Source organism: Heloderma suspectum, chromosome 1, assembly GCF_057233095.1.
Source record: "Heloderma suspectum isolate Gila_16-S chromosome 1, 16-S_ref, whole genome shotgun sequence".
Taxonomy (NCBI): Eukaryota; Metazoa; Chordata; class Lepidosauria; order Squamata; family Helodermatidae; genus Heloderma; species Heloderma suspectum.
Genome location: NC_139458.1, coordinates 334,686,790 through 334,704,240, shown reverse-complemented (window position 1 = coordinate 334,704,240; position 17,451 = coordinate 334,686,790). Strand labels below are relative to the sequence as shown.

The following is a 17,451-nucleotide window of genomic DNA, read 5'->3' as shown; positions in this document are numbered from 1 at the left end:
CTAATGGAACATGGTCCTCTGCCCACTTCTCAAAGTACACAAGGGAGAAATTGCTGAAATGTTTTTCTACACTTCCTAGTTTCATCTCTGTGTCTGACTAAAAGACACCAGCAGGAAACAACATTATCGCATTACATGGCTCAGCAGTCCCCTTACTCACCCACAGACGGACCAGCCCCTTTGCCTCACTGCACCGTGATGCCCGGCCAAAGCAGTAGCAGCTGCTGCAGCCAAGTGGGTTTCTGGCAAAGAGTCCAAACCTGCCAGGTTTGCACCTGTCACAGTTGACACCTTCCACATTAACCTATTTGTGGAAACAGGAGAGGGGAAAACTTTAGAGATAATAGTATCTCCCTTTCACACTCTGAAACACCCAACTCCCGTGCCTAAGACCAGTTATCATAATAAGGTTCTTAAAATACATAATTATTTGGACAAACAGTAGGATGAAGACACGTGGTAAACATGCTGACTTTTGCAGAATGAAGCTCAATATTTGCAGTACTTCGAGAGCTTACAAAAACTGTTTACTTGCCTGCTGTCTCACATATAAATGTGGGTCACTGAAAAGCTTCAAAACTGGGTTCTTGTGGGGTGTTAATGTGAAATCTAGATCAAATGGTTCCACTCCAGAGCAAGTTTAGTATTTAGCATCATCACAGTGATACATATAATAAGAAGATTTTTCAAAGCATGTACAGAGTATATTTTTAAAAGGTGCCTCTAGATAAAGAGGCACTGTTTCCCAGATAGGCTTGAGATATGGTGCCCATAAGCTACTTCTTAGACTAGTGGTTCCCTTCTAAAACACAATAACTCGGTGGATAAGCTACTTGGGTCTGATCCAGTAAAGTTCTTATGTTTTCCTTTCACTCTTTTTACACATCATTTAGCCATATAAATAAGACACTGCAATGACCATTTACAATTGGATAGTTAATTGCAACCAATAACATCAAAGATTCTTGTGGCACCTCAACAATGAAGAAATTTATTGTGGCATAAGCTTTCTTGGACTACAACCCAATAGATACATTGGTGGGCTGCAGTGCAGTCGCTGAAAGCTTATGCCATAATAAATGTGTTGGTCGTTAATGTGCCACAAAACTCATTTGTTTGTTTGTTCTTTGATTTGCTGCAACAGACTACCATGGCTACCCTGCTGGAAATTAAAAGCAATGAGGCTAGAACTAAGTAAGCAGTCAGTGAATTGGTCCTTAAGAGTGAGAAACAATTGTGCATATATTCAGGCAGTATTTTAACACAGGCTGTTAAATATTTAGGGAAGTATTTGAAAATGTTCTATCAGTGAACACAATCTACTAGAAATGATCATTGTACATATTCTCTATTAATTTCAATGGACACAGAATTGATTCTATACACTGTTGATAAAAAAAATACCTCATAGCACCATATGCAAGTCAATCAAGGCAATGAACAGGAATAGTGGCGGAGGAGAGGGGAGGCACGAAAAGTGGGGGGAGTATAGATCTCTCTTAAAAGGACTTGCTGGAGACTCGGGGAAGTGTGGAATGGAAGCAGGGCACCCACAAGTGTCGGTTCAACACTTAAAACCCTGGGGATCACCTTGCTAAGTGGCTTATCTGGTCCCTTTTCCCCAACCTGTCACTGTCAACAGCTGTCAAATTAGCCTACATGCAGTCTCATCTTGTCAATTACCTTGTGTTTCCTAGTATATTTTCTTCCTCTTGACAGATGAAACACACAAGGATGTTGACAAGGCAATGCCATATATATTTGACAGCTGTGAGTCTGCACATGTGCAACTGCAAAATCTGACCCCCAAAATAATCATAAAACATTACAAACGTATTTGCACAAATTCCTGGGGCTGAAAAAATATATATTAAAGCCCCATTTGCACAAATGTTGGGGGCCACTTTTTTTTAAGGGGGTTGATGAATGAGTGACAGTCCCTCCTCCAAAGTGCCATTTGAGCATTGGCGTAGGGGCTGTCATTGCAGCATGGGCGAGATCATTCAGGAAGAGGGACAGGGCTCTTTGCAACTCTTGCCAAGCAGCTCTGTACCCGATCTCCACAACCCTTGATGGGTTGGCTCTGCCGGGTTTGGATGAGACACCAACCCATTGTGGGTTAAACAACCCCAAGAACACACCATGAGTGGCTTGTTTGCAAAAAGCCATCACACACTGCTTGTGCTGGAAGCAGCTTGGGTTCTGATGACACAACAGGCTACTGTAGCTTGTTTCATGCAACAACAACCCAAGACGGGCTGTTGTGTTGTGCAAATCCAGGCAAGGACTAGGTTTAGACTAAGGATGTCTAGCATGGGGAAATCTGGCCCTCTTAGGGCTCAATGGATTTCTCCTAAGCCCCTGTCTTAGTTTGTGTTAGCAAGTTGAGGCAGGGGCTCCCCACCAGAACTTGCAGTCTTGGTGAGGTCGCTCTGTGTGAGTCTCTCCTTCGGCCTTCCAGATCCCAGGATGGAGAAGGAGACGTTTGCACACAGTGCTGGCAAGGAGAGCATGAGGGGTTTGTGCACAGTAGCAGCAGTGCTGGCAGTGGCAGGTTGCAGTGATGGTGGGGATTCCTGCCATTGACACCCACTGCCACCGCCACCACCACTGCCGTGCACGAACGCCTCGCACTCTCCTTGCAGTGTCAGCCTAGGCAAGGAGAGCATGAGGGGTCTGTGCATGGTGGTGCTGGCAGCAGAAGTCCATGAGCTGGCCCAACTCAGCATAGGTCGAGTCAGACCAGCTCGTAGACAAGCGAGCCAGAGTCTGGGGGACTGAACCGCCAAAAACGTGTTGGACTTGGCCCCCCAGATGGATTCCTCCACCATCCCTAGTTCAGACAACATGATAACCCACACTCAAGGGTAGGGATGTGTGGATGTTGTAAAATGCATTCCATCTGTGTTTCGCGGATTGTCAGGTGCCTTTCGTTCCACTGTCTACTCATTCACAGAATTGGATTTTTCCCAATTTCTGAAAATTGGACAAATTTGCATTTGTGCAAAATCACACTTGCGAAAATGTGCAAATGCTTCCCAAAATGCACAGATTGCCCCAAAATGTGCTAATCCCCCCAAAATGCACATTTTCATGCCTATGGGGAAATGCGGACTTTCGGCAGGTTTTTTTTAATTTTACTTATTTTTCTATGACTAAATTCTGGAAAGTAAACAAAAACACCCGTCCACAAGTCCACGGAATCCATGAGACTCTGGAAAAGCCGGTCCATTGCAGAATCCACAGGTCGGATTCACAGAAAGCTGAACTCATTTGATTCCATTGCAGATATCTCCAAAATCTCTACTGAAGGGATGAATATGGGTTGAGTGTGGGTTGTTGTTGAGACATGGTTTATCCTGTTGTCTGAACCCAGCAAAGCTAATGAACTATAGTTTGTTAACCACAAACAACCCACTAAGAGAACCCATGATTTGTTGTTGGGTTGTGACCTGTGGGTTGGTTGTGGTTAATGAACTATGGTTTGTTATTGTGGCTGGGTTCAGTCAACACAACAACCCACACTCAACCCATATTCATCCCTAGCGTGTGGGTTATCATAGCCAGTGTGTGTGCAGCAGCCATCAAACTGGAGGTTGTCATTAGAGGTGCCAGGCTTGGAAAAGAAGGGGGGACTTGTTTAAACCAGTCTCAAAGGAGACAGAGCTGTACATCTCCCCTGAATTCTGCTCAAGCTTCATACTGAAATCCAAGCTAGGGAAGAACTGTCAGCTTCCCCTGTGCAATGTAACAGAGCAATGTTGCTCTATTACACTGGATAGGAGAAAAATAAGAGTCTGCAGGGGAAAAACAGAGGGGTGGGGGAAGCCATCTTATTCCTCCAATTCATTTCCCCCCCCCTGCATTTTCCTTAAATTTCCCCCCTTAAATCTGCTGTCTTGTTCCAGAATAAAGGCAGATTTAAGAGGGTGAGAGGTGGATCAATTTCCATGTCTCTGGTTTGCTTAGAAAAATGATCTGAGATCTTATTAATTTCCCCCCTAAGATTTCAGGTCTTTTGAAATTAATTTGAAGCAAGTTTGGGAGAGTTTGCCAATCTCTAGTGGTCATGAGAACTGGTCCTCAGCCAGTTACTGATTTTAATATATATACAAGTCACTGTATTTCCCTAAGTAATTATGAACTCTACTCATCAGTGATAACAATCCAGCTATGATTCAATTATTCAAGAATGAAAGAAAGGTGCATTAAGAAATCCTGATATTAACAGGGATTGTTGATACTTTATTCATCCCTTGAATACATAAAACAAAGCAGAAGCTGAAATGAGTCCAGGATTTGCTATTTCAGAATAACTGATGCTGTACACTGAATTCTATTCCTACTAACAGCTGTGTAGCAATATAAGATTAGCAGCCTGGTCCTAATCATGTTTACTCAGAAGTAAGATCAACAGAGCTTAGTAAGAACTGATAGATCTACAACAGCCTTCCTCAAGTTGGTGCCCACTAGATGTTCTGGAATCCCAGGGATGTGGGAGTTGTAGTCCAAAACATATGGATGACACCTAGTTGGGGAAGGCTGGGCAAGAATGTGGTGCTTATTTACTTGTGATTAAATACCACTAAAATAAATGGGACCTACATCCAAGGGGATCAGGCTGTGAGTGTTTCAATTGGGCAAAGACACTTGTAGTTCATCTACAACTGTCTACAGTTTGAGCTAAATAAAAGGTGCTACAATGGAGACAGATTAGAAAGAAAGAAAAAGGCAATATTCAGCTTGTGTAATCTTCCTTTCTTACCTTACACGTGCATTGTCCTGTCTGGTCAGCACATGAGCATCTTTCCATTTCTGAATCACAAGTCTGTGGTTCAGTACCTGCTATCCAGCATTCACAAGAAACACATTGTGGGTAGCCTCGATATCCCGGCCTGCATTCAGTACATTTATCGCCAGAGAATTCCGGACGGCAGAAGCAGCAGCCAGTATCAGGGTTACACTGGGAACTGAGGGACCCAGCTAAGCTGCAGTCACAGGCCTAAAGTGGAAAGGGGAGATTTTTTTAAAAAGCTTTTAATAATTTCTGATAGGGCTTCCAAACTTTAACCAAAGCACAACAGCCTTCTCAAGCATGACTGAAACCATCACTGCCAAGTGTCAACATATTTATGCCAGCCGGCTAGGCAACTTTGTGTAGGTAAGATGTTCATACACATTGGTGCCTTTCTTACATATCACTTTACATTTATTTCTTGAGAGAAAAGTGAGTGAGTGCCTTGGTGTCCTAGAGACTATGATGCCTCTGACCCTGAGATGCAAGAGTGAGAAATCTATGGGTTGTATCCAACTGTGTCCACCCACTCTGCTGGTGCAGTGGAGTCCTCTTACTTTCTTGTGCCCAAATCTGCTCTGCGGAGTTGGCAGACCCACTCAGGTGCAAGTGGTTGCATGAGGGAGGAGAAGAAGTGGAAGTCCCATTGTGCAAGCAGAACTCCACTCATGAGATTGGCTGGAACCCTAAATATCTTTTTATCAGTATTTCTTCCCAGGCTTGCTCATGAACAGATATGGAAGTGTATTCTGGCTGGTTTAAAACCTGCATCTATCTATCTATCTATCTATCTATCTATCTATCTATCTATCTATCTATCTATCTATATCTCTACCCACCCACCCCTATTCAGGCATTCTGTACCTGAACAGGATAAAGATGCAATGAGAGGGAGCAACCTAGTCCCACCCTATCCTCTCCTTTGTTGCATCTGTAACCCTGATCTCATGGAGGGCAATTATCTGAAGATAAGAGCCTCTTCTATCCTTCGATACTCTCCATGAGAGCCAGAACACTGATTTTCCAGCATTCTCCCTCATGTGGAGAGCCTTCCCAGATAGAGAAGGCTCTCCTCTCAGACTGTTGCCCTCACTGAGTAGCGGATGATGGATGTGATGAAGGAGAGGGGTGGAGCTGGAGCACTCCATCTTGTTGCATGTTTACCCTATTCAGGTACAGAATGCCTGAATAGGGCTTCTATCTATCAGCCTATGTAAAATTGTGTTTTGCTTGTGCTATTTTTTCCCTTAGTCAGAGTATTTGACTTTACTTTTTGACTTTAATTAACCATTGTTGTTCATGACCTCATAATTGTTAGGATTGATTTCTGCAATAGATTCAATGTGGTGCTGCCCAGGAAGACTCCATACAGACTGTGTCAGGGGGAATAGGGCTTTGGTATAACCTATGGGGATTCATCTCCATATGGGCAATGTGCCCATACAGGGATAGAATGTTTCCTAAGTAAATAAGTGTATTTTCAATGAAGAAATAATAGTCATTTTTTCCATCTGTATAGGTGATTGGATAGCTATAGGTGGCTTTGTTGTTCAGTGGTTAAGTTGTGTCTGACTCTTCGTGACCCCATGGACCATAGCACGCCAGGCCTTCCTGTCCTCTACTTTTTCCCGGAGTGTGCTCAAGTTCATGTTCATTGCATCAGTGATGCTATCTAGCCATCTCATCCTCTGCCGTCCCCTTCTCCTTTTGCCTTCAATCTTTCTCAGCACCAGGGTCTTTTCCAGAGAGTTTTCTCTTTGCATTAGGTGGCCAAAATATTTGAGCTTCAGCTTCAGGATCTGTCCTTCCAATGAGCAGTCAGGGTTAATTTCCTTTAGGATGGACTGATTTGACCTCCTTGCAGTCCAGGGGACTCATAAGAGTCTTCTCCAGCACCGCAGTTTGAAAGCATCAATTCTTTGGTGCTCAGCCTTCCTTATAGTCCAGCTCTCACAGCCATACATTGCTACTGAGAAAACCTTTGATTAGATGGACCTTGATCGGCAAGGTGATGTCTCTGCTTCTTACTATGCTGTCTAGGTTTGCCATAGCTTTCCTCCCAAGGAGCAAGCGTCTTTTAATTTCATGGCTACAGTCACCATCTGCGGTGATCTTGGAGCCCAAGAAAATAAAATCTGTCACTGCTTCCATTTCTTCCCCTTCTATAGGCCAGGAAGTGATGGGGCCAGATGCCATGATCTTCGTTTTTTTAATGTTGAGTTTCAAACCAGCTTTTGCACTCTCCACTTTCACCCTCAACAAGAGGCTCTTTAGATCCTCTTCGCTTTCTGCCATTAGGGTGGTATCGTCTGCGTATCTGAGGTGGTTGATAATTCTCCTGGCAATCTTAATTCCGACCTGTGATTCATCCAACCTGGTGTTTCTCATGAGGTACTCTGCATATAAATTAAATAAGCAGGGCGACAATATGCAGCCTTGTCGTACTCCTTTCCCAATTTTGAACCAATCAGTTGTTCCATGTCCGGTTCTTACTGTTGCTTCTTGACCCTCATACAGGTTTCTCAAGAAACAGGTAAGGTGGTCTGGTACTCCCATCACTTTAAGAATTTGCCACAGTTTGTTGTGATCCACACAATCAAAGGCTTTAGCGTAGTCAATGAAGCAGAAATAGTTTTTCTGGAATTCTCTTGCTTTCTCCATGATCCAGCGAAAGTTGGTGATTTGATCTCTAGTTCCTCTGCCTCTTCGAAACCCAGGTTGTACTTCTGGTAGTTCTCAGTTCACATGCTGCTGAGGCCTAGCTTGTAGGATTTTGAGCATAACCTTTCTGGCATGTGAAATGAGTGCAATTGTATGGTAGTTTGAACACTCTTTGGCATTCCCCTTCTTTGGAATTGGAATGTAAACTGACCTTTTCCAGTCTTGTGGCCACTGCTGAGTGTTCCAAATTTGCTGGCATACTGATTGCAGCACTTTAACAGCATCATCTTTTAGGATTTTAAATAGCTCAGCTGGAATACTGTCATCTCTGCTAGCTTTGTTGTTAGTAATGCTTCCTAAGGCCCACTTGACTTCACTCTCGAGGGTGTCCAGCTCAAGTTCAGTGACCGCACTATCATGGCTATCAGGGACATTCAGATCTTTCCTGTATAGTTCTTCTGTGTATTCTTTCCACTTCTTCTTAATCTCATCTGCTTCTGTTAGTTCCCTGCATTCTTTGTCCTTCATCATGTCCGTCTTTGCACAAAACGTTCCCTTGAGATCTCCAGTTTTCTTGAAGAGATCTCTAGTCTTTCCCATTCTGTTGTTTTCCTCAATTTCTTTGCATTGTTCATTTAAGAAGGCCTTCTTGTCTCTCCTCTCCTCTGGAACTCTGCATTCAATTGGTTATATCTTCCCCTTTCTCCCTTGCTTTTCGCTTCCCTTCTTTCCTCAGCTACTTGTAAAGCCTCCTCAGACAGCCACTTTGCTTTCTTGCATTTCTTTTTCTTTGGGATGGATTTCGTTGCTGCCTCCTGAACAATGTTATGGACCTCCGTCCATAGTTTCTCAGGCACTCTGTCTATCAGATCTAATCCCTGAAATCTATTCCTCACCTCCACTGTATATTCATAAGGGATATTATTTAGGTCATACCTGAATGGTTTCGTGGTTTTCCCTAGGTTCTTCAATTTAAGCTGAAATTTTGCAAGAAGCAGCTCATGATCTGAGCCACAGTCAGCTCCAGGTCTTGTTTTGACTGACTGTATGGAGCTTCTCCATCTTTGGCTGCAAAGGACATAATCAATCTGATTTCGATATTGACCATCTGGTGATGTCCATGTGTAGAGTCGCCTCTTGTGCTGTTGGAAAAGAGTGTTTGCTATGATCAGCGTGTTCTCTTGGCAAAACTCTATTAGCCTTTGTCCTGCTTCATTTTGTACACCAAGGCCATGCTTGCCTGTTATCCCAGTGATTTCTTGACTTCCCACTTTAGCATTCCAATCCCCTATGATGAAAAGGACATTTTTTTTTTGGTGTTAGTTCTAGAAGGTGTTGTAGGTCTTCATAGAACCCATCAACCTCAGCTTCTTCAGCATCGGTGGTTGGGACATAGACTTGAATTACTGTGATGTTGAATGGTTTGCCTTGGATTCGTACTGAGATCATTCTATCATTTTTGAGATTGTACCCCACTACTGCTTTTCCCACCCTTTTGTTGACTATTAGTGCTACTCCATTTCTTCTAAGGGATTCTTGCCCACTGTAGTAGATATGATGGTCACCTGAATTAAATTTGCCCATGCTTGTCCATTTTAGTTTGCTGATTCCCAAGATGTCAATGTTCAGTCTTGCCATCTCATGTTTGACCACCTCCAGCTTACCTTGATTCATTGATCTTACATTCCAGGTTCCTAAACAATATTGTTCTTTACAGCATCGGACTTTCTGTTCACCACCAGACACATCCACAGCTGAGTGTCTTTTCGGCTTTGGCCCAGCCACGTCACTCTTTCTGGCGCTACTTGGAAAATCCCTCTGCTCTTCCCCAGTAGTATATTGGACACCTTCCAACCTGAGGGGCTCATCTTCCGGCGTCATCTCTTTTAGCCTTGTGATACGTTCCATGGGGTTTTCTTGGCCAGAATACTGGAGTGGGTTGCCATTTCCTTCTCCAGTGGACCACATTTTGTCAGAACTCTCCACCATGACCTGTCTGTGGTGGCCCTGGATGGCATAGCTTATGGCTTCACTGAATTATGCAAGTCCCTTCACCACAACAAATCAGTGATCCATGAAGGGGCTATAGGTGGCTACCACTCATTAAATTTTCCTATATTTCTTAATTTCTGTATTATGCAAGGAACTTAAATTCCAAACTAAAAGGAAGTAATCATCCCTCTGCCATGCTGTAGAAGAAGTGGTTGAGAGTAGAAAGCTATAGAGTACAAGCCAAACATTACTGAATACTGGCAAAACATGCAATCCTCTTTAATGGCCAAGCTGAGAATACTCGGGGGGGGGGGATTTAATCTGGCTTCAGTACTGCTCACAAGACATAGTAAAGTAAATGCTGGCCATAAAAGTTAAGAATTAGATAAATACCAACGTGAGGGGGAAAATAGCAGGTATCAGGTGTTAAAAGGCAAGGCAAAATTCAAAGGACCACAGAGCTTGCAGTGAAATGGAAGTACAATAAAATTCCACCAGTGAATGAATGGTCGTGTAAGAACTCCTTATCAAATTAAAAAGAAACCAATGGCCTTGCAAATCCTGAAGATGGAAATTAATTAATAAATATAGTGATAAAAGTTCTGCAGAGCTGGAAAGGTTTTGAAAAAAGTAGCTGGCAACACAACACTTGATTGTTTGCATCAAAATCCTATCACAGAGTTTACTGACGACACCTCAAGTTGATTTTGAATGAGCGCTCCTATAGCTCAATTGGATCAGTTCATATGGCAGCCAAAACCTGGTCGATATGTAGCTGGGACTGCAAACAGTTAAGAAGTGCCTGGCAGGCTGTTCTGTAGTCCAAGAATTAAAAGCTATTTGGCCAAGGGAGCCTCCACAGTGAGTAATGCCAGAGGATAATGCCTACTGGGCAAATTGTTCACCATATGCAGAGTAAATTACAGTCAAATGTAATGTTTGTTTTGCAAGGAGGCAGCTTCATGCAATATTCCCTTGCCAGTGAGTTATGATGGGCTCTGAAATCGGCTCCACTAAAAGCTCAAGTGGAGAGGGGGCAATCACACCTTGCCTTGGAGAAATTAGTTGCGATGCGTTAAAAGGGGAGAATTGGCTGACATATCATTATTAATTTAGAGAGTGCTGTAGCAGCTGCCATACTAATGCACTCATATAATAGACAAGGCAAGGATAGATAGGACAGATCCCAGCACTGAAACAGGGGTCTTCACCCCTATTAAGCGGGTTAGCAGAAGCCTAGTGATCTGTGTGCTGAAGGAAGGCAGAGGTTTTGCAAGAGGAGCTTTACAACTCAAAAGGAAAATAAATTATTCTGCATTAATTAACTAGTCTCACCTATCATAAAAAACAGCTTTTAAAAGAGAGCGTTGTGGCATTTGACTGCTTGCATTCAGGTAATATATACTGAAGAAAACCACAGCAATGTTAAATTAAGCCCTTTAACGTTGCTGTTAATTATCACTTGGTGCAGCACTTACAGTGTGCAATGATTACTGCTTTTACCATGTTCATTTTCAGTACATCCCTAAGAGAAGGTCATTCTTATTCCTACTGTAATAACAGGAACCCAGACATGAGGTTATAACAGAAGCAGGAGCTTATGGTAGAGGTGGAAGGTGAACCACAGCCAAACCCAGCATTGTGCTCACTGGATGACAATGATCTTCACTATGAACACGTTTAAATTGGGTTCAACAGTCAAAAAAATACTGTTTTACAGAAGACACAGCTTATGGAAGTCATTGGCAAAAGTGATCAGCAGTAGCTTAAATTGGAAAATACATGGAAGTCCATGATAAAAGGATCAGACACATTGTAACTCCTAGGCCAAGCTTCTCCAACCTGGTGTCCTCCAAATATTTTGCACTTCAGGTCCCATCAACCCCTAGGCAATGGATCCTTCATGTTTATTTTATCGTAACAATCTTTCTCCTAGGAGCTTAGGAGAGCATGCTGTCAGGAATGCCCTAGCTGCCTCTTGCAGTCCCCACGAATAGCTAACTCAGGACACAGACGACGAGGAATTATTTCCGAGACTTTATTCCTTTATTACTTTTTGACTCTTTCAGAATACTAATCGCTAGCGCCAAAGCAAGGAACAGCACTGGGGAAACATAGCAGAGTAGCCTAAGTTCCAGGTAAGGCAGTTGGTCCCCGTTTGAAGGAGAACCACGGGAAGACCCTGAATTTATGGGCTAGGGAGAGATCCTCCCTCTTTCCCTTGGGTCCTCGGGACATGACTGTTGTTTTAGTGCCAAACGAGCAGAGCGCCTCCTTTCTGTGTCCTCCATCTGTCACCGCTCCCTGCGTCTGCGCCGAGCATCCAGCAAGCCCCCCTCCAGCACTCTCTCACTGCCAGGGTCACTATCTATCCCAGGAATGCTGGCAGGAGGAAACTCTGCCAGCTGCTGTGCCTGTGAGAGATGAGCGAGCTCCTCTCCCACGGATTGCTGTTCCTCCTCAGAATCAGAACTCCTCTGGGGCTCTATGGGCTCAGTTTCCACCCTGACATATACATGGAGATCATCCCATTTTCTTCACACAACAACTCTGTAAAGTAGGTTAGGCTGAGCACCAAATTACATATTATGCATGAAATCTGTGATTGATCTTCTGATGTCGTTTTGTGTGTGTGAAATGCAGCCACATGTGATTGTGAAATGAAACCCAGATTTAGCTCCCAGAAGCTGGTCCTGAGCCCATAAATCTCATAACTCACTTCTGGCCTCTCTCATATTTCTAGCTCCCATTTTTAATTAGAGAAAAGTAATATCAAAAGCAGTCCTAATACTGTCCATACAGCAAACACTGCTGTCATTGAATGAGACATAGGACATCTCTACACCACCCTGGTGTAGAGGGCTTTCTGCTTCCATTTTAAATGCAGGATCACAATGACTTCCTTTTTCACCCACTTCCTTTCCCCCCTCCTTCTCCCTGTATCTGAGTCTTCTATTATCTTTCATTGACCTTGCTCCTCTTCTTGCCGCTTTTCCTCTTTTCATGGAGGGAACTCAAGCGGAACACAACAAGGTAATTTGATAGCTCATTATCTGAGATCTATTTAAAAATGGAACAACAGGCATTTAGTGCAGGAGACGCCCTGGAGGGTCATGGCAGGGTGACAGTGTCATGTAAAGAGCCCACAAACTTCCGTGAAGGAGCAATCTCAATTGCAGGATAAAAGCTCTGTGTGAAGAAAGCCATTACCTGCGATCTATTTAAAAATGGAACAAAGGGAATTTAGTGCAGAAAACACCTTGGAGGTTCACGGTGTCATGTAAAGAGCCAGCAAACTTCCGTGAGGGAGCAATCTCAATCACAGAATAAAAGCTCCATGTGAAGACAGCCAATCAGAATTATATTAAAATAGTGCATGGAACAAAGAAAGCACTGTCAAACACAATACAAGATATTGGAGTTATCCTTAGGTTCACTTTGCCTTAGTTCTGTGAAAAGGGATAAACTATGTCTGAAGTCAGACAGATTTTGTTCTTCTGACTTCAGTATATAACTGCTGAAAAGAGCTACATACACATGCAAAGTTCAGTCACTTTATTTGCCCAGAGAAGCAGCTCCTGTTCAAATACAGCTCATCCAGTCATCTGGGTCAATGCCAATACTCACATAAGAAAACTCAGTTCTATGATTCTTTAGAAAACTACCATTGTATTTTGGTTCCTAACAGTAGCAGTTTACTACATGGAAAGGGACGAAACACACACAGAGAAAATACAGATTCACTCACCTTGCACCCACTGATAATGTCATGACCCCAGTGATTTGGTGCACATTTCTCACACCTCTTTCCTACAGTATTGGGAGGGCAGATGCAACGGCCGGTGTGTGGATCACAATTATTACCAAGATGGGAACACTCACAAGCTTCATAGGGAAGGATAAAAGAGAAAGAGAGAAGCAAAATAATATTTTGAAACATGGAACACACAGTGTATTATATCTGAAGACAGTTTCCATCACGATCTCCATACTATGTATCTATTATTGTCTCCTGTCCTGTGTGGGTGTGAGTGTCATCCAGCTATGGGCTAGAGGGACAGTAACTGGGCAACAGGCTCATTAGGGACTGATCCAGAAGTAAGAACAAAAGAGGTAGACCTGTGACTAGAGTGCTAAGAATAAGCTATTGCGTACCCATACCTTCACAGCGCCACCACTTGCCATATAAGTACTAACATTCAGCTCTTCAGCTGCATGGGAGAACACATGGCCAGCTTTTGGGGATCCTGCTGTGCATCTAGCCATTTTCTTATAATACATTAAATATTGAGGATAATACTCTATTCTAGATATATGCTATGGCTGCAATCCTATACTCACTTATTTGGGAGTAAGTTCACTGTATTTAACAAGACTTCTCAATAGACATGCATACGCTTGCACTGTGAATCGATGCTGAAAAGATGGTCAATTTTCCCTAGATTGCTGCCATTCCAGTATTTATTTCACTTCTGTCCTGTTCTTAAATTTTCTCAGATGAGCCACTTATTAGCTTGGTGGGCGGGGGAGAGGAGATTACACCAGAAAAATGGCAGAGGGGAAAGAAGATAAAACTGTCCCATGGTTCTGCATACCAATCCATCTCTCTCCCCCCACCCTGCTACTCCTAGGACACAAGAAGATGTACCAGAGACAGTATACCTCTGAACATCAATTGCTGGGGAACGCACCTGGGAGAGTGTGATTGCACTCATGTCCTGCTTTGGGGCTTCCCATAGGCATTTTGTGTGGGACAGGACTAGTTAGGCATTTGGTCTGATCCAGCAGTGACTCTTCTTGTGTTCTTAAGTTCTTAAACAGACTGGAGGCATTTGGCTTTTCTCATTATGTCCTTTAAATTTTGTCTTTAATTTAAAACATTTAAAAGATTGATATGCTGTTATGACTTTCCCCCCACTCTAAAACAACTCACTAGAAAATGAAATCCCAGAACTCATTATAAGTAGACATATACCCTCTTGATATGCCTTACATATGTTTGTGCTTCAAATGTAAATATTCTGTCTTTTTAAGCTCTTTTGTTACTACACCCCCCCCATAGGATTTATTATGCTAAATTACATTTATTTTAATCAGATTTAATTTCAGAAATACAATGGCACCAGTCCCATAAAGGGGCATCCTCCCTACCAGGCATAAAAATGGCCAACGTAGAGGGAAAATTCCCTGGATCCAGAACCTAGACATGCATGTGCTGTATTCCTGCACAACTAATACCAGGAACAGATGGTTGACGCTATCATCTCCAACGCCACTAATGACCCGTAAGGATGGATCAGGGGGCAGGAGAGGCTGAATTTAGTGTTCAATCTCTTTCTCCTTTTCTCTTAAAGTGAAAATAGATGTCAAAGCTGACAGAACTGCCCATCTGTTTGGCAGAGGGAGGGAAGATAATCCATGTGCAGGCATACAGCCCATTGCTCTATGAGAACAGTTTTGGATTAGGGCCAGTATGTTTTCTACACTTCACTTTCTTTATGGTACTCATATTCATCACTTCTGCCAGTACTTGTGGTACTATTGAGTTATTTTGCTCCAACTGTTGTTATTGATGATGATGATGATCTTAGCCAGAAAGTCTTCTAGACTTCTCTCTGTCTCTTTCTGTCTCTCTTTCTCTCTTTCTCAGAGTTGTTTTGAGTGGCTGGATTTAAAATAGCATGATTTACAGATCTGTTTCTCAAATTAAATATTTGCCCAAATCCAGGATTCCGAGTGTGCACACACCAACCAGGTTAGTTTATTTATTTTATTTTTTAAAAAATTCTTGGTCGCCTTTCAGGGCAGAAGCTCTCCCAAGGTGGCTCATGGCAATAAAATACATAAATGAAATACCTACATAGTTCATGGAGTTTCATGTGAGGAGGGCCTTTGTCAGTGTCAAGAACACTCTGCAAATACAACACATACAGAGCCTATAAAGAGAATGGAAAGCTCAAGCCCATGTAGAGCACTCTATGAGTGCATGAGAGCACCACACAGTTTTAGATTCCAGGTGGTATTTCTACTTCAAAAATCCTACCATTTTTATCTATTACATTTGCACAGTGATACCTCATTCTTTCCCTTTTATGCATGTGGAAGTGCATTTTAACATGAAACTGTAAACCATCATTCATTTTCATCACTTTATAATGTGACAAGCTGACATTTTAGAGTGAGGGAGATTGGCCAAGCCTGGTCATTCTGGGAACACTTCTATTGCAGAAAGTTCTCAAAACAGACAATGGCTTTTCAAACATGCAAGTGCTTCAAAAACAGCAAATCACTGTGTGCTTGTTCCATTCCCATTTGTGTTCAGAGCCTTAAGACTAAAGTTACCATTTCTTTTTCACTTCAAGTTTTCTCTTCAGTGATTCCAGGAGGTGACCTCTTACTCTTACCAAGTGCTAACATGTTTAAACTTTTACACAACAATAAACATGCCATTATAGATCCACTCTTCTTGTACAGGGACACAATAGTACAGAGTCATGGTTCTGAATATAATCCACTCAAAATTTCAGGTATATTCATCTGCCCAATAAATTTGTTTCTTTGGTAGTTTATAGATGAAACAACCTTTAACAGGACTGAAACAACCTTTAATAGCCTTGAGGCTGCTCCCATATTTACGTAGAGTAGCAAGGGTAGGGATGTAAAATCTGTTCCATCTGTTTTTCACAAATTGTCAGGCACCTTTCATTCCATTGTCCACCCAACAATGGAATCGGATTTTTTGTTTCTGAATTTGTGCAACTTCACATTTGATCAAATACGTAGTTGCACAAATTTGCACATGCAGAAATGTGCAAATTCCCCCCAAATGCACATTTTCACACTTTAGCCTATGGGGTAAATGTGCATTTCTGGCCAGGCTTTTTAAAATTCTGCCTATGTTCTATGCTAAAATTTGTGCAAAATTCAGGAAAGTTAGAAAACTGGCCTGCAGAATCCACTCAACAGGGAACCAAGGACGGTTCCCTGCAGAATTCACAGGTCAGATTCATGAACATCCAAACTGATTTAGTTCCATTGCGGATTTCTCCAACATCCCTAAGGAGGGGATATAGCACAAGTGTTGCATGGATGAGGTCGCAGGTTCAATTCCCGACATCTCTGGTTAAGGATTTTAGTAGAAGGGTGTCTCTACGTGAGACATTGAGGACCTGCTACTAGAGTAGGCAGTATTGTATAAGATGGACCAACAATCTGATTTAGACTGCAATCCTGTGCAGACTGCAGAGTTACGAGAGAGTAAATTCCACTGAACACAATGGAGCTCAGCTCTGAGCACACTTGCACAGAATTATCTAATAAGGCTACAATCCCGTACACATCCCATTGAATATAACAGGATTTACTTCTGAGTGTGTAGAATTGGGCTATAAATAGGGATAGACGGATCACTCTGTCAGGGATGAGTCCTAGCCTTTTCAGATGCCTGACAGCTCTGATTCTGAGTCAGAGTTGGAACTGCTAGATCAAGGCATGGGAGACGGACCCTCCCTAGATTGCCTAGATGCTGTAGGGTTTCCTCCGATGGCACAGATGGCACAGGCTGAGTCTCTGCTCCCTCCCTGTGGGAATTTGAGTTTCCAAGGAGGAGGAGAAGGAGGGGCGTGACTTGAGAGAGGCTAGGGTGCATCGCAAAGTGAAGTGGGAAAAGTCAGGGGCAGGGCTCAGATGCTCCACCCGGATAGCCACTCTTGGAAGCCAATGTAGGAGGCAGCCACCCCAAGGAGTGGGGGGATCACAGCAAAGCTAGCTGGGCCATTGGGTTCATACCCAAACTGCCTGCAACTTCTCTATCCCCTGGTTCATCTCCTCTGCTTAGAGATTGTTGATTAGTTGTTAGGGCCTGGGGCAGTCTGAGAGTTTCTTTGAATCTGTATTTGTGGAGAGGCTGTTCTCTAGCAAAATAAAGTCATATTAGCCTGAAGCTGTGTCTATTGCGGTGGCGATTGCGAATGCAAAGGATAATCCATTCTTGACATAGCCTA

At 42.9% G+C, this 17,451-nt stretch overlaps 1 protein-coding gene across 1 annotated transcript in view; it reads right to left on the bottom strand.

The window, feature by feature from the left end:
• Positions 1 to 17,451, bottom strand: part of LAMA2 (laminin subunit alpha 2) — a 619,437-nt gene that overhangs the window by 173,634 nt on the left and 428,352 nt on the right. Inside the window, exons 22-24 of the mRNA XM_084827486.1 lie at positions 13,197 to 13,333; positions 4,766 to 5,002; positions 161 to 304 (exon numbers count right to left, since the gene is read on the bottom strand). Of these exons, the coding sequence (XP_084683612.1) occupies positions 161 to 304; positions 4,766 to 5,002; positions 13,197 to 13,333 (518 nt within the window). The remainder of the gene's footprint in view (positions 1 to 160; positions 305 to 4,765; positions 5,003 to 13,196; positions 13,334 to 17,451) is intronic.